The following is a 21,581-nucleotide window of genomic DNA, read 5'->3' on the forward strand; positions in this document are numbered from 1 at the left end:
GTGTATACCTGGCTGGTGTGTCGTCTGATTCCTTCCTTGTGGGAATACATCATACAGAGAGAACCCTGTATTGTGGCTCAGCCCCCTCTTTACACTTGCATTTTCTGCAGGGCACTAATGACAACTACATTAGCACTTGTAAACGGTACCAGACCAGTGCTCCCCACACAAACCATATACCAAACTCTGCGCCCATTTACCTTGCATTACCTCAATGCTTAGAAACCTGTGAGATTCAATCAATATTCCCATTCTATAGTCAAGGGGACGGAAACTTGGGGAGGTGAGTGACTCGTCAGTTTTTAATTGAGAAGCCCAGTTAGCTTCATCTTCGTGAGGCTCAGCAACTAAAGCCCACTCCACACTTCCCTCCTCCTCTAACAGAAGAACCCTGAGGTCATTTGAGGTGACACTGTGCCCTGTGAAAACATCACACTCCCTGCCCACTGACACCAGATGTGCTCAGTTCTGACCCAGGCATGGACAGAAGCAGTATTACAAGGGACTTTTCAGAAGGCCACCAAGTGAGAGCAGACCCGGGTGGGTATTGGGTGGGGTCTATTCCCACACTGCCTCCACTGCTCAGAAAGAGAACAAACGTGGCTGAGGCTCCAGCAACATGAAGCTACACAAAGCCAGTAGAGAGGCTGGCATGTCACAGACAGTGGTGTGGCACTCTAGAGCCCCCCAAGCTCCGTGTTGTCTGTATCTGGCATCTTTGATGTAGGAGACAAATTCATCAAGTTTTCTCTGGGTCACAGGCATTTCCAGTCCCCTGCTGACAGCTAAATACAAATCCCACCAGTCCTCCTAGTAGAGCTTCAGGGTTCAGGGTGCTGGAGAACTGAAGCTACCCAGACAGAGCAGGAGTGTGAAGCTGAAACCAGGAAGAGCCCTGGCCCTAACATGCAATAACCTTGCACAAGGGACCCAGAGAAGATGGTTCCACCATCTCCTATTTCTATTATAAGTCTTTTTTCACCCAGGTTAAAACTTCCTTTTTGTAACACTGCCATGGTTCTTCAGTGTGCAGAAGAAAGAGTCAATCATCTTTTTGTTTGTTTGTTTTGGCCTGGGTTGTTGTGTTTTGCAACCCCAGGCTGGTCTGGAATTTGCAATCCCTCTGCTGACTGCTGGGATTATAGGCATGTGCCATTACACCCACCCTCTCCTTGATTTTTATTCTCCCTCCTGGGGACTTTCACCATGGTAACTAATCTCATTTTCCCACACGCACTAGCTGCCAGGAGGCTCAGAAGTGCCTGATGTGTTCCCACAGCAGAGGTGTTCTGTCGCTGCCGTCATGGTCTTATTTACTAGAATTTTCTTGGAAGGAGGAGGTTAAAAAGTAAAACATGCAGAATCCTGAAAACCTTCTCACTCTAGACTGCAAAGACTCATCCATCCCTTTCCAAGAACAGTTAAATGGCAATTTACCTTCCAAGCTAGCACTTCCTAAGAACAAAGGAAATGGAGACTAGTGAGATGGCTCAGTGTTTAAGGGCACTGCTCTTGTGGGGAACCTGGGTTTAGCTTCCAGCACCCATGTGAGACTCTAAGTCCAAGGGATTTGATGCCCTCTTGTGGCATCCATAAGTACTGCACACACAAGGTAGACATACATACATACATACATACATACATACATACATGCATGCATGCATGCATGCAAACACATGCATTAAAAAAAAATTTTTTTAAGAGCCAGGCATTGGTGGTGCACACCTTTAATCCCAGCACCCGGGAGGTAGAGGCAGGCAGATCTATGTGAATTTGAGGACAGCCTGTTCTACAGAGCTAGTTCCAGAACAGGCTCCAAAGCAATACAGAGAAACACTGTCTAAAAAAAAAAAAACAAAAAAGAAACAAAAAAAAAAAAATTAAGAAGAAAGAAAATTATTTCCAGTTCATGAATGCAGTTGGTTCTCTGTGCCTGGCAGGTTCTCCATCCAAGATTCAATCAACTTCAGATTAAAAATATTTGAAAGAAATATTACAAGCACATTTTATCACATACAGACTATGTTTGCTCTAATTCCTTATTACCTATACAGTGTTTACACTAGATGTGAAAAGTAGCCAGGAATGGCTAGTGTATTGGCTGTATGCAGACACTATATGCTCTTCACAAGGGACTTGAACATTCATGGGTTCTGGTACCCACAGGCGTTTGTGGAACCAGTCTCCCAAAGGATGGGCCTTTGAAAAGATGCCAAATTATACATCAACCTGTGCTTAGGAAAGCAAAAGCAAGCTTCCCCCAACACAAGGCTACACACACCACCAAGTACAGGCCACAAATCTTCTGTGGCACACAGACACATAACCATTAGCTCTAGCTATCAACGGTACCTTCCCCACGGCCAGCATGGTAAACCTGAATGTTTCAATTCTGAAAGCACTAACATGCATAAAATATGTGTTATAACAACAGGGGGAAGGGAAGAAAAGAGTAAGTTAGTAAAAGTACCAGCAAAGCAGAAGGAAATGGTGTCTACTCTGAGGAAAGAAGACAGTGGGGAGTGTCTCCACTTCACATGTTTCTGTAACATTAAATTATTTCTCTGCTGATTTCCAAAGATTTCTCGGCAAGATGCTTCTATATGCTAGAATGTACACACTAGGCTGCCAAAGCCCCAAAGGAAACGATGTGATCCATGTCCCTAGAGAACTTACAGAAAAGGGCAGGAAAGGGCCCTAGCCTGATGAGAACTCATGTGCCTGCAAGCCGAGTGCCCAGGGTATGTCCCTGGAGAGGGACAGCCCAAGAAGGTTTTGAGGAGCTGTGACTGTGAGCATGGTTTTGAAGGCACAATGTATGTCCACCGGATGGGAGAGAAGAGGGATGCGGCTGGCTACAGGAACAGAATGTCTGAGGACAGGGCATGCCTCAGGGACACTTGGGGACACTGGGTCTCTGCATAGGATCCTTTAAAGGCACCCTTGTGACTGGGGCTGGAGCTGGGTTTCCTGGAGCAAGCGTCAACTACAACGGTTTCATTGACCCCTTCCAGGAATGGGTCCATCGCCCTGCACCCTGGCACAGAGGCAAATAGGAACAACATGGGGCTTGTTTGAAAAGGGACACCTAAGTAGCCATGGAGAAGAAGGGCCCACAATGCCCCCAGGCAAAGAAAGGGCCCACAGAAAAACACTGGCTTTAAAAAGCACAAAGCTAGCAGTGGAGTATAAAGGTCAGATGACAGACAATGTGGAGGACACTGGGCTACCTGAGCCAGCCCATACTAGTGTGGAAAAGGCTAAACTTGCAAATGCAAAAAGTCAAGTGCAAAGGTACAGACCTCTAATCTCCACTTAGGAGGATCAGTTCAAGACCAGCCTCACTTATTTATTTAAGGTCCTGTTTCATTCACATCCATGCGCGTTCATGCATGTTCTCTCTCAATAAATGTTGTAAAAATTAAGTAAGTAAGTAAGGGGCCTGTGAGATGCTCAGTGAGTAGAGGTGCTTATGCTCAGGCCCAACGACTCCACAAGGAAGTAAGAGAGAACCAGCTCCTGAGAGCTGGGCTCTGGACAAGCAAGCACTCCCTAGCGCGCACGCACGCGCACGCACGCGCGCGCACACACACACACACACACACACACACACACAATAACTTGAAATTAATTTTTTAAAAATAATAACCTGAATTCACTGGTGTGGTGGCACATGTCTGTAATCCCAGTCAAGTGCTGGGGGAAAGATGCCAAACTACATGGAGGCTGTGCACGCCCTGGTTGTGGCCACCTCTCTCTGAGACACCAGGGCTCCTGAAGAGGCATGGAGGCAGACAAGTCTTCAGGATCTGACCACCACTCCAAAGGCCCAGAGCCCATTGCTGGGCACCATCCCCTCCTCACCTCCCAAAGGCAGAGGCTGAGGGAATGCCTGCTGCCACACCCCTCTCCAGGAGTGCAGCGCAAGTCTTACTCTCTGTCTTTCCGAAACATCTGCAGGTGATGTGACAGGACGGGGAGACGATCACGAAAACCCTGGTGGGAAAGGGGGTCTCCCTGAAATGGTGCTGGCCATATGTGGACACATGCAAGCTGCAGGGAAGGCATATGAGTCTCATTAAGCTATGCTCTCCCAACTCTGGAATGCCGTGTGGTTTTCCCATAATAGAAAGCTTTAAAAGTAATACTAAACAAGACTTCTAGAGCCTTACTGCCTGCCTTCAACGACTTCTCCCCCCTCTTCCTCCTTCCCTTCCCCTCCCCCCAAGCAACCTCAGCCAGCTACTTGCCTTTTTCTGTCCCCTCATCTATAACCCAAATGACAATCTTATAAACCTAACTGAACTATGTATGAGGACATGAACAAATGTACATGAAAATTTACACAAGAGCCCAAAATATGTGCTCAATCAAGGTCATTACCCGGAGGTAAGAGGCTGGAGTTGTGACCACAAGCTATGCAAGAAGTGGTTTCTGATATTGCCTTGTGCCTCCCTGGGTTCCCTAATGCCCTGCTTCTAGTACAGAACCAGGCGTGAGGAACATGTGGCTGACACCAGCCTGTAGGCACTGTGGGTGGGGGCACACAGAATGCAAACGGACTGCAAGCAAGCCACGGCCACTGTCACACCCTAAGGTCTTAATGGCTCAAACTCAGTGAGGTCACTTCTAGAAATCTACCCAAAGTGAACACTGAGATAGAATCTACACCGACAAAGATCTAGGTTCAGACATCCATGGCAACATGGCTAGCCAGAAGCAGCCTTGGACTGAGGCTCCAGGCATCCATACACATGGACAATGGGTAAGAGACAGCCAGCTCAAGAGTCCTCCCAGCCCTCAAATACAGGTCCCAGCCTGAGCGTCCAGACATAACAGTGTGTTTTCATGATTGTCTCTGGGTTTCGTTCCCAAGATTCCGGCAATGAGCACATGCTACCAGAAGTGCGAGAAGAATCTAGAGCTGCTGCTAACCAACCGTGGCTGGCACGGCCTGTGGGAAGCAGTGGCTTGCCCCCCTGTTCACTTATCCTGAAGCACAGCGCACAGGCTGGACCCAGCAGCCTTCACGGGCTGTCAAGTTCTGGCCTTGGGAAGACAGTTAACGGGCAGTTCCAGCTGCAGGGATAGGGGTCTGCAGAAGAAGCAGGAAGGGATCACAGGCAAGAGGGTACCTGGGCAGCTCTGGAGCCACGCTCAGAAATAGCAGTGGGGGGTCGGAGGGAAGCTAAAGCCATACAAGTTTCCTGCCTGTGACTATGACAGCTGTCATGTCAGCACACCATCCCCTCAGCTGCAGGTCTGCCCCTGTGCGTCCCAAGATGGTGAGCCAGTCCCATGTGGCCTCATGTACTCTGCACCAAGTGTTTCTAGCTGCAGCATGCACCCAGATCATAAACAGATTCCTACCGGGAGGGAGCACTCAGAGCCTCCCAAGAGCCAGCAATGGTGGGTGTCACCGCCAGAACCACACTTGAGAAGTAACTTCCCCCCCAAAAACAGATCTTTGCTTTCTGCCTCTTCCAAATCCCCTCTCCATCCCTTCCTATTTTCCTTTTTGCTTCTTTTTAGTCTCATGTGAGGTACTTGCCTGCCACACTCTGTCCAAGGACATGAGGAAGTTTTGACGGTAGACCTGGGGCAAATAGATCCTGTGGAAGCCCAGGCCCAGGTCAGCTCATGGAAGATGGGGCTCCTTGTGCCTGTGAGTGAGGCTACACAGGGCAAGCACAGGAAGCCTGCTTCCCTAGCCACCTTCTCCCATCTGGATAATGGAAGCAGATCATTTCTGTCCTGGGGATTTCTCCTGCTGACTCAGTGAGGCTAGAGAACAGGAAGGCTGGACAGAGCTGAACCTTGCTGGCCACTCAGGAAGAGCAGGGCTAAGATAAGTTGGCTGTATATTGGATAATTCAGTGGAAGGGCATTTGCTAGCATGGGTCCTCTCTCTCTCTCTCTCTCTCTCTTACACACACACACACACACACACACACACACAGAGAGAGAGAGAGAGAGAGAGAGAGAGAGAGAGAGAGAGAGAGAGAGAGAGAGAGAGAGAAACTGCCTGGGAAACACAGCACTCAGCAGCCATCTTTAGAATATTCTCACACTGTCTTCCAAAATGTGATTTTTTTGTTTTGTTTTGTTTGGCTTTGTTTTTGGAGACAGGGTCTCACTATGTAGCCCTGGCTGGCCTTGAGCTCACAGAGATCTGCCTGTCCCTTGTTCCACAGTGCTGGTACTAAAGGTCTTCCAAAATGAGATTTTTTTTTTTTTAATGGCTACAAAAAACAAAAAACCTGATAAGAACGGACACTAATTTACATAACATTTCCACCACATGTGTCATTATTTAAAAAAATAGTGACGATCATAAATTTATCATTAAACATACCCAAATAAGAAGCTGAGACTGAAAATATTTTTCTGCACTTAGGAAAAATAATCTTCACTTTATTGAAAAAATACACATAAAATTTTTCTTTAAAAAAGAATTTACAATCTAAAATTCTTAATAATTAGAAATCCAAAAGTGCAGCTTCTTCCGAGGCACATTTGCCCCCTCAAAGGCCTCTGTGTTCACAGCAAAGGGTGAAGAAAAGTATCTCATAGTCCTTCAACATTTTAAAGATGAAGAAGATGAAATTCTACAACCGGAAAACACACTGGCAGAAAAATCAGACCTGGGCCTTAAAACTGCTCAGAGGAGTCAGACTTTGTCTATTGCTGGCCTCTCATGACCACATGGAAGCTTCTTGTGCAGGGCCAACCTCCCAGGCCTGTGGTGGTCATCCCTGGAGGTTCTGGTGTGGACAAGTGGTCCCCAGAAAGCCACTGCTTACAATGGGGATGAGCATAAGACCTCCCAGTGGATCCTCCCTGCTCTAAGAAAAGACCTAGTAAAGCCCAAGGTGCTGATTAGCCCCAAAGCAGCAGGAAGCTAAAGGGACGGTGTCTTCCTCATCTGCAAACAGTCTAGCAAGAAAGGGCACCATGGCCAGCCACTGGGGACACAGGAGAATATGGAACAGCAGAAAGAGCCTAACTGGGCTGATCAATCCATATTGTTAACAAAACTATTAAGATACACCTGGAACTGGGCAAAAACATTCCACGAGTAACATTTGCTCAATTGGAGAACTCTGTCCCCTGAATTCAGCACACCTCTTTGTCATCAGCATCTTCCCCTCCCTGGCTATTCTTCCAGTCCCTGGAACTCTGGAACCTAGAAAGAAACCAGGAACACCTGGCTGTAGGCTGCCTGCATCTCCCCTGGACCGGCTTTAACCCCAGCGTCCTGCCAGAGACTTGGCTCTTTCCTGACAACCTCACTATACCCTCCAGGAAGCTCTTCCTCCCACTCCAATCACAGAGCACTTCCTTCCCATCAGATCCCCTTCAGTGCCCAGATGCTGCCCCCAAAGTTCACCCAGACCCTCAGTGGTCTGGGCTCTCCCGTTCTCTTCAGCCTCTTGCCAACCCCCTCAGAAACCCAAAGCCCAACCTCCCTAGACCACTAATCCTCAACAGACACCTTTCCAAGCCTCCAATCCTGGGTACAGGCTACTCTATGTCCCACGATGCTGACCTCATGACACTTAGGCCTCATTCATCAAGAGGTTATCACCTCCTCTCCAAGGGCCTTCCCATTGCCACCTACCTCCTCCTTGCTTCATCCCCTCAAAGACCCTAATCCACCACAGAAAGCCTGCTACATCCACAGGGCTCTAGCATCAACTCCGAGCAGTCATCATGATGTCATGCCTAACCCCTGAACTGCATAGGCACAGCACATGTCCTGAGCATGTGGCCTCCTCTCGGAGGTATACAGCCTGCTAATGTCTGCTTCTCACTCAGTCTTGCCTTTCCTTGGATGCTTGATATCTGCCAGCTTTTGGGGCAGACTGGTTGCTCTTTCAGAAGACCCAGCTCAATTCCTAGCACCAACAAGATGGCTCACAACCATCTGTAACTCCAGCCCCAGGATATCTAACACCCTCTACTGGCCTCTATAGGCACTGCATGCATGTGGTGCATAGACAGACAAGCAAGCAAAACACCCATCACATTAACCAAAAAAACCTTAAGTACTGCATCTCCAGTGGGTGAAGGCTCAGGAAAAACCTAGGATAGAGGCCCTGTGCCCTCTTGAATCTGGGGAAACTTAATTGCCAGCCTGAAAAACAGTGGCTGCCCCAAGACCAGGTTTCATAATGTCTGAATCTGCCAAGAATTTGGAAGGAGAAATCTATAATTGGTTACTGTACTTTTCACACTTGTGGCTTACTCATTTGCATTTTTAAATAATAGCCCAGGCTAACAGACCTTTCCTTCTCCCCCATGGGGTGGAAGCCAGGTTTATGTTAGGGCAGGGGCTTTGCCAGCATGCCAGCCACAGGCAGGCACGGTCTTCTTGGGTCTTTCTCTACTGAGTTCGGAGATGTTGGTGGAAGGAGTAATAAAATCCTGCACAGAAAAGCGTCTCTCTTGAATTTATCCACAGACCAGGCCTGAGAGACACCGGGCTCCTGATGAGCCCTCAGGGAAGCCTAAGGTCCAGTCTGAATCCAGTAACCCTCCGCCCTGGGGAGCCTTCCTGACTGAAGATGGGGTGGTCCCAATGTCTCTGCCCCTCTAGGCTCCTGGTCACCTACTACAGACTGGCCCACACAGGTGTCCAGGCTGCCACACAGAGAGCAATGTCTGTTTAATCCTCACACTGTACCTCAGCCCTTGGGTCCCGCCCAGTGCCTCGGCACTAAACACAGAGCAGGCTGCTGCTGCTCCTTCTCAGAGACCCACACCGGGCACGCTGGCAGCGGCGGCCTCCTCCTGTTCCTCCTCCTCCTCCTGAGCTAACCTGAGTTGTACCAGAGAGTGGTACAATTGACAGTAAATCAGATCCAGAGAGGCCAGGCAGCCAAGGAAAGCTCACTGGTCCCCTCTGGGAGGACCTGCAGAGCCTCGTGATGGCCTGCCGCCATCCGTCGCTGAGGAAGTACCTGGTTCTGAGATATAAACAGCCTTCAAACCAAACCCCAAAATTAATGCTTAAAACTGCCTCCCCCGGCACGTTTTTAAGCTGACATCTGACATGTCTCGTAAGTTTAAATACTTGCAGAGGATGTCATGTCCAACATGATGTAAATATTAACATTAGAAACTAAAACTGTTACTATGTCTCTTTTAAATGGATCCAATGTGGTGTAAATACCCCGGTGATCTGCAATCCACCATCATCCATTTTCAGATTATATAATCAGGGCCTTCTCAGACAGCTAGAAACCAAACACTGTTCTCTCTTCGCCTCAGACTAATTCCCAGTCCTCTTCCCTTGGAGATGTTTAAACTGTCAGGGTATTTTATATCAGAAAGCCTCTCACTTGCTTTTCTACCACACTGCTAAGATGTGTGAATAACTGCTCCTCCTTCAAAGGCTTTCTGTATGGCCATAAAACTCTTACACACATCAGAGGCTTCTTCTGAACCAAGTCATTATCGGTTATTAATATATAATTGATCAACATGACCTACATATACTCAAAACTGTACAAGTGATAAGATGCATGAAAAGAAAACTTTATTAGAAATGCAACTTTAAAGAGATGAAAGGGACTTTTTAAAAAAGTCATTCCCGGCATCCGCAGATGAGTCTTACCGACTTTGAGCATGACACAGTTTTAGTTCTATCTCCAGTTTTCAGTTTTTATAGAAACAAGTGTTAAAACTCAAGGGGAGGGAGATGAACCAGCAAATCCATCCCCATATGCTGGCCAGTGGACAACCCCATCGGGTCCTCTTCCTTTCGCTTTTAATACTAGCACCATGGATCTACCTCCAGTCGTTATCTCCCGGGGTTATTATGACCAGCTGCCTCCCTTGATAACGGAGGGCTATGTCCTGTGGTCCCACACAGAGGTACAGCTCTGCAGGTCATCAGCCTCTGTGTGCCAGGCCCAGTGTTAGTCACGTCACCTGGACAGTCCTCAACAATCCTGGGACACGCCTGTCTATTGTCCCACTGTGCAGACTGGTAGGCTCATCACACACAGCCAGAACCTGAGCTCAGGCCACCTTGTTCCTCATCTCCAGAGATGCTGCTTCCCTGGCTGGAGTGGCCAAGGCAAAAGAAGGGATCTACCAGCTCTCACTGAGGCACAGCATGTGCTCACACCCATGCCTGGGAAAGGTTACACGCCAATGCTCCTTTAGGACAAAGGGCCACTTCCTGGGTACACCACAGTCCCTGTAAATGTCCATCACTGGTGCTGCTGCAGTTACCAACAGCTAACAGGAAGAGAAATGACTTCCGTGACCTGGATAAACAGGCAGGGTCTTGCCCAGGTCCCTCATGCTCGGGTCCTGAACCCAAGTCCTACATCCGTTTAGACAGCAGCGAAAGGCGGGCAACACTAGGTGGAAGTGTCCTACAAGTGGATAGTTCATTAACGCAGAAAGATGATCACAGGGCAAACAAGCCGACCCAAACCTCAATCCTGACTTCACCACCAGTTTCCTAGTCTCTACAAGAGAGATACTTCCTCCCATATAATCCAAAGGAGGTGGATGCTGGGGCAGCTAGGGCATGCTCGCCCTAATCCTCTAATTCGCTCACACTGAGCCCACTGACTGGCACCCTGCCTGCCTCACCCTGGGCTGGGGCGCATGGATGCCCAGCTGACTGGGGAAACCCAACCACGGTATTTGGCTTCCAGCCTGTGCAGTCTCTCGGTGTCTTCACATTTTAAAGTTCTCGAAACTCTCCCGGATGCCTGGAGGAGGTGTAGGGAGATGCAGGGAGAGCCATCACAGTGCACTTCATTTTCAGATGCCGGAGCAGAAAGCGCCCAGTTTGGCTTCACTCTGCCCCCAGCCACCACTCCCTCCCTCCCTCAAGTCATCATCCAAATGAACAACAGACACATCTTGAAAGTGTTCAGAATCATTTTGCCTGGCACACTCTAAACAACGGCTCCAGGCTCCCGCTCCACCCACAGCCAGGGTTGGGAGAAGAGCTCAGGCTTGCCAGGTATGAGCCTGCCTGGATGGGGAAACACTTCCCTGCAGCTGCTGGGCCGGGGCCTCCTGAAAGTGAACAAACAAGGGCTCTAAGTATGCTTCATCAGGCTTTCTAGAAACTTCCTTCAGATGTCAGCCATCAGACTTGGTCTGCTCCGCATCCTGGGTGACCCTCTGCAGGGCAGGCAGATATAAACTTCAAAGCAAATGGAAGGGTGGGCAGCCTTGTAGCTGGACAATCAGGTTCCTCTTGGACAGGGACAGTAAAGGCAACACAGAAAACCAGGCACAGTTTTGGTGCATGTGTCAGAACCTGTCCCTCAACGTACTGTCTCTCACTGTAGGTCTAGATTTCTGAGTTTGCATGGAAGTAAGTACCACTTCACCATCCCTCGAAAGATATAACCATAAGGGCCAGGGTCTCTGAACAGAATATCAATAGATAATAACCCCATGCCCAAGCTCTCTCAGACAGATCAAATCTGCCGACCTTCCTGCCGCTGTTGGTGTCTGGACAGCCACCAACATCTCTCTGTTTTTTTCTCTGTCCTTTATTCTATCCACGCTTTCTTCCTCCTTCCAATCTTCCTTTCCCCTTCCTCCACCTACAACTCCTTCTCCCCATCCATCCTTCCTTCTCCAGCCAATGAGCTCAAGGTTGAGCACAGAGAACAAGATGACGGGACACACAGCCAGTCACTACTGTTCCTTCATCCTTCCTAATACCAACCCAAGTGCCATGATCCCCCAGGACTCCTGGCCCCTTCCTGTCCCTCACACGCCATAACTCTCCAAATGCGCTAACAGCTACCAGCCTGAGTCTTGTACCCAGCTCTCCAGAGGAATGTCACACTCCCCAGGCACCCATAAAAAGCCGCCAACCACCCAAACTCGAGTGTGTGCTTAGGTCACCATCCGGAAATGTGGAGAAGTGGTCTGTACTCACCTGCACAACCTCAATCCCTCGCTTCCTGTGGAGAAAACAAAGAAAGCAGGTGTTACTCCAACAGGCTGGAGGCATCCCCTCCACACCATCCACTCCAGCCAGCCAAGAGCAAGGCCAACTCTGTCCCCAGCATGGGCAACGCCCAGGCCATACCTTTCCGGCCTGCAGCCTTAGAAGGACCCTTCCAAGGACAAGGGTTACGAGTCCCAAGTTCCCCTCACAACCTGCGAGAGACGCTAATTCCCACGGAAACTCGGCAGGAGCCCTGTAGAACTGACAACAGCTATCACCCTCCCAGGCCCTCCTGAGCCAGGCTGGGGCTTCAACAGTAAGAGCCTGGAGAGCACCAAAACACTCCTGTTTGCCTCAACTATCACAGGTAGATCCCCAAAACTGTCACCTTGAGATGAACACCTTGGTCTGGTTCCCAAGCCCACCACAGCCTGCTGCACCATCCATCCATCCGCTTTCCCATTGTGCGTCTCTAATCCTGGCCACTTTGGCCTCTAGCTGACCCCTCTCTTCCTCAGCCTGAACTTAGTGTTTTTTTGTTTTGTTTTCTTTTGTTTTTGAGGGGGAGAGCATTGTTTGTGTTTAGGGGAGGGGTGATTACACTACCTGACAAAACTCCAAGATTTGTCTCAGTTTTGGTTATTTGTTTTGTTTTTCAGACGGGAAATTTACTATGTAGCTCTAGAGCTTGCTATGGAGACCAAGCCAGTCTCTAACTCACAGCAATCCACCTGCCTGTGAATAAAGGCGTGCACCACCATACCTGTTTTTCCTGTGTAACCAACATCGCTTTTATGTTTTATTGCTAATTTTTTGTCGTTGTTTTGTTTTTTTTCAAGACAGGGTTTCTCTGTATTGCTTTGGAGCCTGTCCTGGAACTAGCTCTGTAGACCAGGCTGGCCTCGAATTCACAGAGCTCCACCTGCTTCTCCCTCCTGAGAACTGGGATTAAAGCCGTGCGCCACCAACGCCCTGCTGTTTTACCGCTAATTCTTAACATAGAAAGACATAGGTTTCACTGTGACATTTTAATGCATATACACCATTACGCTTTGTTCTTATTCCCTCTTCATGCCTGCCCCTTGCTGGTCACCTTCCTCCCCTCAAATATCCCTGTCCCCGCTCCCATGTCACACATATTCAGCTACCCTCACTAGCTCCTCCTGCCTTCCTCATCCAGTCCTCAATTCTAAGTCAGTGCACCACAGACACTCCTGCATGCCTGTGCTTATCGCTGCACCGTGGACCAGTCTGCAGCCCTGGCAATAGATGAATGCACGAAGAAATACATACAGTGGAATTTTATCCTGCAGTAGAAAGGAAAGAGATCATGGCATCTGCAGGGAAATGGATGAAACTGAAAAGATCACTGTGCTAAATGAAATAAGCCAGACTTGGGAAGACAAATATGTTTTCTTTCATAGTGGAATTAGCCTGGGCTTTGTATTCTCCATCTTTCTCCACCACCTTCCCACACAGCCAACCATCCATCACCCTTGTCTCGCTCCCGCCATTTAAGCACATGGGTTATATTACATCTGTCCAGAGAACACCACACTGAGGCTCCCTGCCGGCTACCCACCTTCATTCATCCACCAGCCACACATTTGTCCCTGCAAACCCCTGCCAGCACCCATCTCCATGAGGTCCAGTGCACAGGGCTGACCTCTCCTCCTCCAGAGTGTGGAGTCATCACCACCTTCAGGACTCAGCTCAGGCAAGCCCTCCTCCATCCACTCTCACAGTACACCCATGAACCTGGGTCCCATTCTCCCAGCTCTCAGTCCCCGGGCATGAACTGCTGTCACTCAGGGAGATATGGTAAAAACTGAGACCCAAAAGAACTGAAATGGCCCGTGTTTGTATTTTACCAAGAAAAGGGAGTGAAGAGGGCTTGGGGTCCAGGCAAGGCCAGGGGCCTACAGCTTACTCACCCAGGCTCCTTGAAACAGGGACTAAAATTAAAACTGGTGCCCCTGGCCTGGTCATGGTACCCCTAGCCAAGAGCTGCCCATAAAGGGCTGCTGTCCGGTAGAGCTATGAATATGGAAAAGCAGCTTAGCATTCAGCACTCAGAGGGTACACTAAATGCCACAGTCAGCCTGGGTCCCCGCAGCCTCAGGAAGTGGGCAGTGGACAGGGTCTCCCTAAGCTGAGGTCCACTGAGCTCACTTCTTACATGTTCTCCAGCTGCTTAGCAAATGCTTCCTGAGGGCCGACAGAGAAACCAACACAGCAGGCTAGGTAGGGCTGAGGACCACCGTAACTAGCTGGGTCAACCAGAAGAAACATGTGGCTCCAACAGAACCCGGCCCCAAAGAACCCAATGAGGGAACGCTATGCCTGACACCACTGGGAATTCTCAGGTCACTCCATCTTCCTGCATTTCCTGAAAGAATGGCAGCCAATAGCTACTGCTCCCATGACTGTACGAGGCACAGGCCAGACACGCGGCAGCAAGGCCTCAGGCCACCCGTGCCTACAGCAAGGAGGGGGCGACACACAGCATCATGAGGAGGCTCGTCTCTCTGAGAACCTGGACCACCTGTCCGCCGTCTCAGTCCCAGATGGTTCCAGTCCAACTGGCGAGAGAAGAGAACTGCAGCCTGTTGTTGTAAGTGGGGAAACCCGGCCCGGGCCACACCGCTAGAGCCGCTCAAGGATGGGCTCTTCAACATCAACAAAGCATGCGCCCAAAGGGAAAGGCAGGTGGCATAGGCACATATCACCCACACCGGGGCGGGCGGGGGGCAGTTTCATCGGGCCTTAGTCTCCCTATGGTCTCTGCTCATATCTAGATGATCTCACCATGTGGGTCTCATCTGCAAAGCCACCTGTAGTCACTTCCAATCGGTCCTCATTTTACATCACCCCAATCCTGGAAAATAGATGAGCTACCTACATACAACAAGAAAGCAATGAGGAAGTTTGGACAGCTGAAATCTTACAAACAACAAAGGTTCCTCAGGAGCATCCAGCTCAGAGCTCTAGCAAGAGGACAAATAAGGACTGCCAGAGTCCCCTCTCGGGATGTGCGTTTGCAGTGCGCGCACGCACGCGCGCGCACACACACACACACACACCATGCCCTTCACTGTTCACTGGCAACATACAGCCCCACAAGGAGGGCCCCCCCCCAGTTTACCCCATAACTTGAAGGAGGAACAGGATGCTGTTCAGAGAGGCTCAGAGAAGGTTCCCAGACTGGCATGACACAGCTGGACATGACTCCCAGGATGGCAATCTTGAGCCTCTAAGACCTCTGTGGACTAGAGAGGAGGCGGTATCGTGCAGGGGGAGGAGGGGGCACAGAAGCCAAATCTCTTACTACTACTTTCACCTCATAGGTAAATAACCTATGGGACTCAATTCCATTTTTCATCAAGGAGTCCCAAAGTGTAGGCTCCTGAAATCCTCCTGCAACCACAAAGTTCAGAAAGGAAATCATGAGCCCAATTTGAGGGGGAAGAGAGGGACATAAAGGGTAGGGTAGGGGAGAGAAACCAGGGAGCTGGCTGCCAAGTGACTCCCCCATCCCCTGCCCTGTCAGGCAGACACACAAGCGTATGAACGCTGTGGGCTCCGGGATGTTAGCCGTCAAGCTGTCGGTGAGTGCAGATCAGAGCCGATACAGCAAGGAGAAGCCGCACACCACTGGAGAAACAGCAGAGCGGCAGAAAGACTGGGCAGGAAGCTCTGAGTGTGCCCAGGAGGAATAACTAACTCCAAGGCCACAAGAGAGCCTTGGGGGGCAGAGCTCTGCAAGCCGCACCCAGCTCTGCTGAGAACAATGTCCAGAAGGAGAATGGGCACTTGTGCACACAGAATGAATCCAAAGCCCCACAAGAAGATGACCTCAGCAAGGCTTCAGGTCAAGGGCAAGGGCAGCTGGGGGTAGGGGCTGGAGAGGAGGCAGGCTTCTCCTTGGCCGTGTCCTTGATGGAACATCAGGATATCTCCCAAGTCGTTCCTAAAGACAATCTGAAATGACCCCGATGGTCACATCAGACTCTCAGAACTGAGATTCTAGGCCAGTGTCAACATCTGGGTCCTTGGAAGGCAGGTCAGAAAGACCCAGGCTACATTATTCACTGGGCTACAGGGCTGAGGACAGCAGCCCTGTGGCTGAAAGCATTTCCTCATACATTGCTTTCAACAGTACTGGAAAGGTAACAATAGGAGCTGAAGCTTCATGATTTAAGTGTTATTGAAAAGCCTGTACCTAGGTGCAATTTTTGTTCCCTTGGTAAAATGTGCACTAGCAAGTTTAGGGCAGAGGTCTACTCAAACTCATAATCTTGCCTTCCAACTGAATACCAAGGAGGACCCCTCCCCAGAACTCCAGGGAGAGTGTACCCTGAAGGAATTAAAGGTTTGCAGAGAGGAAGGATGGCCCCTCCTTTGGAGAGGACAGCTCTTGGTTCAGAATGGTGGCCATCGTCTTCCTAATGCCACCACGGCCCATCCCTCATCCCCACCTCAGTCAGCCATGGCCACAGTACTCGCCTTGGCTAATGAACATGAACGGAAATGGCGCGTACTTCAGGAAGTGGCATTCAGCTGTGGCTGCCGGACCCTCCAACTATCCTCCTGACCTGAGGACATGGCAGGGGGAGAAGACTCCAGCCCCACCCAGCATCTGGAAGGCTGAGGAAGGGGCACTGTGAGTCTGAGACCAGCCTCAGCTGGACAGACGCTATCCCCCAACCCCATCCCCGAGAGCAAGGGATGCTGCTAACTGGGAGTGGTGTGCAGGCATCCGGAGGACAGCGGCCCTGTAATGTTCAGGTCTAAAGTGATCACAGTGGCTGAAGGTACATAGCGCTGAGCCACCGCAGGGGGAACAAAGCCCCGGAGAGTAGGCATATCCAGTGGGCTCTGTGTGAGTTTGAGCTAGGCCTTTGATGTTTCTGCCCTCTTGAACATCTGTCCCTGTAGCCTGACCTAACCCATTCTGACTGACACCTGCCCTTCAGGAAGCAAGGGTATGCCCCATCTCCTCGAATCCAAATAAGGCAACTCCTGGCCAGGGACATGTGAACGAAAATGCAGCCTGCCAGGTGGGGATCTGAGAACAAGGAAAAAGCAGCCAGCGAGGCCCTGGACCCAGAGGCTAGTCTTAACTTTGCCCTTGCATGCCCATAGCCCATGTGCATTAGCACCCACTTCCCAGACTTACAGTACCAGGCTCAGCCTGGAGGCACCTGCCTGCCTGTTCCCTCTCTGGAATCCTGGTTCCCTTGCCGACGACTGCTCTGTGATTTGGATTTTCCTCCTATTAACAGTGCCAGGAACTGAAATGGCCCGATATAAAGACAACATATGAACAGAATTTTAAAGCCAGTACAAACATATGAATTGTTTGGACAGCACCAGAGAAGAATCAGATAAACTGAAAGACACCATATGTCTTCTTATTTATGAGATGGGGGGGGGGGGAGGCTCCTTCCCTTAACTGGAAAGTCAACATCCTGAAGACCCTGCCCACGAGGTGCCCCACCCAAGGGAGGCAGGCAGGCCCAGGTGTGGGTCTCTCTCAGTACAGACAAGCAACATGACTCATCAATCTCTTGGACCTTGAACAAGCCCGTTGGGCCCCGGAAGTGGCTCTTGCTGATGAAACCACACGGGCAGAGCAAGTGACTCACCCTTGCTGCCCTCTTCCAGAAGAAGCAGGCATCTGGGGCTATACAGCGTCTCTACAGCCCACCCTTTGGTCTCTAGAACAGAATCGGAATGGAGCTGGGGTGAGCCACAAAGCCCCTCAGGATGTATCCTAAGGCATCCACACTGTGGCCGATCCAGCCACAGAGGTACCAGATCTAACCCTTCAAAGCTCTGACACACCTCCACTCTCTAGAGTAAAAAAATCTCTCCATTTGAAATCTTTTGGACCCCCAACTGGGACACTAAGGGGAGCTACCCATCAGGAGAGCTACCCACAGGCCTCCTCCAACCTGGCTACCAGCCAACCTCACTGAGGCTCACTACACAGCCCGCTCCCTGCATGCAGCACCCTGCATTATCTGGAGAACAAGGTAAGCTGCAAGCAGGACTCCATGGTCCACACTTTTCTAGCACCTACCTTCAAGGTAGGCCTGCTATTACATGGCAGCCCTGCTTATATGCAGCATGCACGCAAGGCGCTGACACTCAGGAAGGATACACACCTGTAACCAAACTGCCTCCTGGGCAACCAACACACTCCTCAACCTGGCCCCTAGTCCCAGGACCACCAGAGGGGACCCTGAAGACACAGACATTTCGGGGAAGAGTCTCTTGAACACAAATTTTCCTCACCCGACTGTCACCATCACATGCTGGACTTCTCTGTGGAACCCGGGCCCTGCCAAAGGATGCTAAACAGCCACATCAAAGTCGGGGGAGTATGAACCATGAACTGGTGTGTATGCTATGGAGTCCCAAGCTGAGCAAGCATCCTCATTATCCTCACCAGCAGGAGGCACTTGTGGGTTCACATCAAAGCAAGGGTCAGGGTTGGCCCTGTCCCCATCTCAGAAAATTGTCTAAATAGTGCCCAGACCTCAAACACCTCAGGATGGCAAGTCCCAAGGAGCACTGGTCCCTGGTAGGTTAGAGAGTCAAGAAGCCTAGCTCTGACACCAGCCTGGCCACAGAGAGCTCTGACCTTGACCCAAACTGCTTTCTGAGGCGGCAGGCTCACCCTAGAGCCTGATGCAGTGTGAATGAGTGCTGTATTCACAGTCTACAGCCTCCATAACATAACGAAGGCAGCAGCTGACTACAAACAACACAGAACCAGCCCTCCACGGGGTGGGTCAGCCTTTTCTTCCTTCCCAGGACGGAAGACTAGACCCCGGCCTGTCCTCTCCAGTTCCGGGAACTGTCAGACTCTGGCTCCCAGCCACATCACCGACTGGCCTGCACTGCACCGCCTCATCTCCTCGCTGGCTCTCCCCCGTCCTCTTATCAGGACCTTTGTGACTGCCCTGGGTCCACCCAGCTAATCCAGGGCAATTTGCCCGCCTCAGGATCTCCCCTGGGATGACACTGTGCCCTCTGACCATGCAGACCTGGCCAACTCTGCCTGGCACCTTCTTCTATCAGTCATATCACCGAGGCTCCATTTAGCGGCTTTGTCACCCTATGGCACTCAGACACTCCCTTGAAGTGGCCAGGGTGGAGACGGGGGGTGGGGGGGTGGGGGGGTGGGGGAGACGGGGGAGGGAGACGGGGGGGAGGGGACCTGCCCAGGAACTCAAAGGGAGCCTAGATAGACAAAGGAAGAGGACACTGACACATTCACATGGCACCCACAGGGTCAGTGAGCATTGACCAGAGCTCCCCGATGAGGTCGGAGGGCCAGGGAAGGGGTGGGGTGGGGGTCCTGGAGCCTGGACACCTAAGAACCCAGGCCTCAGACCTTGGCTGTGAACTGGGGAGAAAGTTGACAATCCTGATCCCAGGTTTATATCGAGGTCAAAGAAAGATGCCCAGGCCAGCCACACCCAACTCCTGGCTCTCGGGCAGGTCCCACCCTGAACTCTGCCAGGCTGTGAGCAGTAACAGATTCTCCAAGTGTGGAGCCAATTGAAACCTAAAACTGGGCCAGCACCCGGGCATACCAGGGCCCCGCAGGGGCCTGTCAGGCTCCCCATTTACAGGTCTGGGAGTGTAATAACCTGGCTCCAGCCCCCATCCCAAATACACTGAGCACTGTAACTTAAAAGGCAGCGACTTGACCAGATGCCTAAAACCCTACAGATCCAGAGGACTCTGAAGACCTGGGCATGACCCAAACAAACACGAGGCCAACACCTGCAGTGCCTGGGCTGCCTCATTCCCTGAAGCCAGATGAGAGAAGGGACAAGGGAGAGGAAAGCTGGAGGTGCCTGCCTGTGAGTGCATTGGTCATGCAATGCTTAACTGGAGGTGCCTGCCTGTGAGTGCATTGGTCATGCAATGCTTAACTGGAGGTGCCTGCCTGTGAGTGCATTGGTCATGCAATGCTTAACTGGAGGTGCCTGCCTGTGAGTGCATTGGTCATGCAATGCTTAACTGGAGGTGCCTGTCTGTGAGTGCATTGGTCATGCAATGCTTAACTGGAGGTGCCTGCCTGTGAGTGCATTGGTCATGCAATGCTTAACTGGAGGTGCCTGTCTGTGTGTGCACTGGTCATGCAATGCTTAAGCGACTCCCCTGCTGCATGGGACTGATACACACTCAGGTGACAAACTCAGAGTCATTAACACTCTTGCCAAAGGCTGAGAGCAGGCAGAGAGCAAAGCCATGCTGTAAATTCAGGACTGTTTCTCAGCAAGGGCCTCCTTAATTCACAAGCAGGTACTGTGGTCTGTATGGGGCTGTGTGCCTGGCTGTGTGTGGCTAGGAGACCTCGGGGATATTTGAAAGAAGCGTTCTGAACAGAGCTGCCTCTAGTCTCTCAGCCCACCCCTACCCCAAGCCTGGCTAAAATCCTCAAGGAGCAGAGTTTTCCACACTTGAGGAACAACCCTGACTAAAAGTCAAGAGCACAGAAGACACTCCCGAAGGTGTGATTGGCCTCAGACATCTGGAGTATAGAGCCTGGACAGCCCTATGGCACCACAGGTCCAGAATTAGGATAGACTTGGGGCCTCTTGGTCGTCCCTTAGCACAAGGCTTCTGGAACCTTCTAAGAAAAGGAACCTTTGCTGGGTAGTGGTGGCACATACCTTTAATCCCAGCACTTAAGGCAGAGACAGGCGGATTCTCTGTGAGCTCGAGACCAGCCTGTTCTACTGAGGGAGTTCCAGGACAGGCTCCAAAGCTTCAGAGAAACCCTGTCTCAAGGGGGGGGGGGGGGGGGGGCTCCTATGAAAGAAAAGGGAAGATAAATCAGATATCTACAAAGCCATAAAAGAAGTGGTTGGTTCTCAGAGCAAAGGACTGTCGGGGGTAAGAGGTGACAGCCCGGTGCAGAGAGGAATTCAAGCAGGCCCTAGATGCCTACGGTCAGGAGAGCAGACTGAAGCAAGGGACAGGTGAAAATCTGGAGTGTCTCCCAGCCTCCACAGGTTCTGCATCTGCTGCATCGCGGGACTGCGGCACAGGAGGGAAGGCTCCTGGAAGAGGTAAGAGTGAGCCCGGATACCTCAGAGGACCCCGGACTCCTCAGAGGACCCCGGACACCTCAGAGGACCCCGGACACCTCAGAGGACCCCGGACTCCTCAGAGGACCCCGGACTCCTCAGAGGACCCCGGACTCCTCAGAGGACCCCGGACTCCTCAGAGGACCCCGGACTCCTCAGAGGACCCCGGACACCTCAGAGGACCCGCTGCCCAGAGCCACTTAGCTCCCAGCAGGCAGGCACAGGCCCCGCCCCCTTCCTTCCCAGTGTTCATGCCCTGCCAGGCTCTGCAGCTGGGAGTCATGGCAACATCCCTCCAAGCCCCACGCGGGGGTCACAGCAGCCAACACACCAATGCCCAGAGCCAGGGCCCTGTGCAGAAATGACAAAAACAGGAATATCTTACTCCAACGAGAAGAGAAGAAGGGACCCCTGCCAAGCGTCAGTGCAACATGGGCAAAGGGCACAGACCTGTGTGCTATGGGCCAGCAGACAGGGCCCCGTGCCCACCCTCCCGCCAGTGACCTTTTACTCCAGAAGCATGACTCGCC

At 51.1% G+C, this 21,581-nt stretch overlaps 1 protein-coding gene across 2 annotated transcripts in view; it reads right to left on the bottom strand.

Moving 5' to 3' along the window:
• Positions 1-21,581, bottom strand: part of Itpk1 (inositol-tetrakisphosphate 1-kinase) — a 130,570-nt gene that overhangs the window by 88,277 nt on the left and 20,712 nt on the right. For both annotated transcript variants that reach the window (XM_051196508.1, XM_051196509.1), the window contains exon 2: positions 11,927-11,951. In XM_051196508.1, coding sequence (XP_051052465.1) covers positions 11,927-11,951 — 25 coding nt within the window. The remainder of the gene's footprint in view (positions 1-11,926; positions 11,952-21,581) is intronic.

The sequence above is a fragment of the Phodopus roborovskii genome, unplaced genomic scaffold, assembly GCF_943737965.1.
Source record: "Phodopus roborovskii unplaced genomic scaffold, PHOROB, whole genome shotgun sequence".
Taxonomy (NCBI): Eukaryota; Metazoa; Chordata; class Mammalia; order Rodentia; family Cricetidae; genus Phodopus; species Phodopus roborovskii.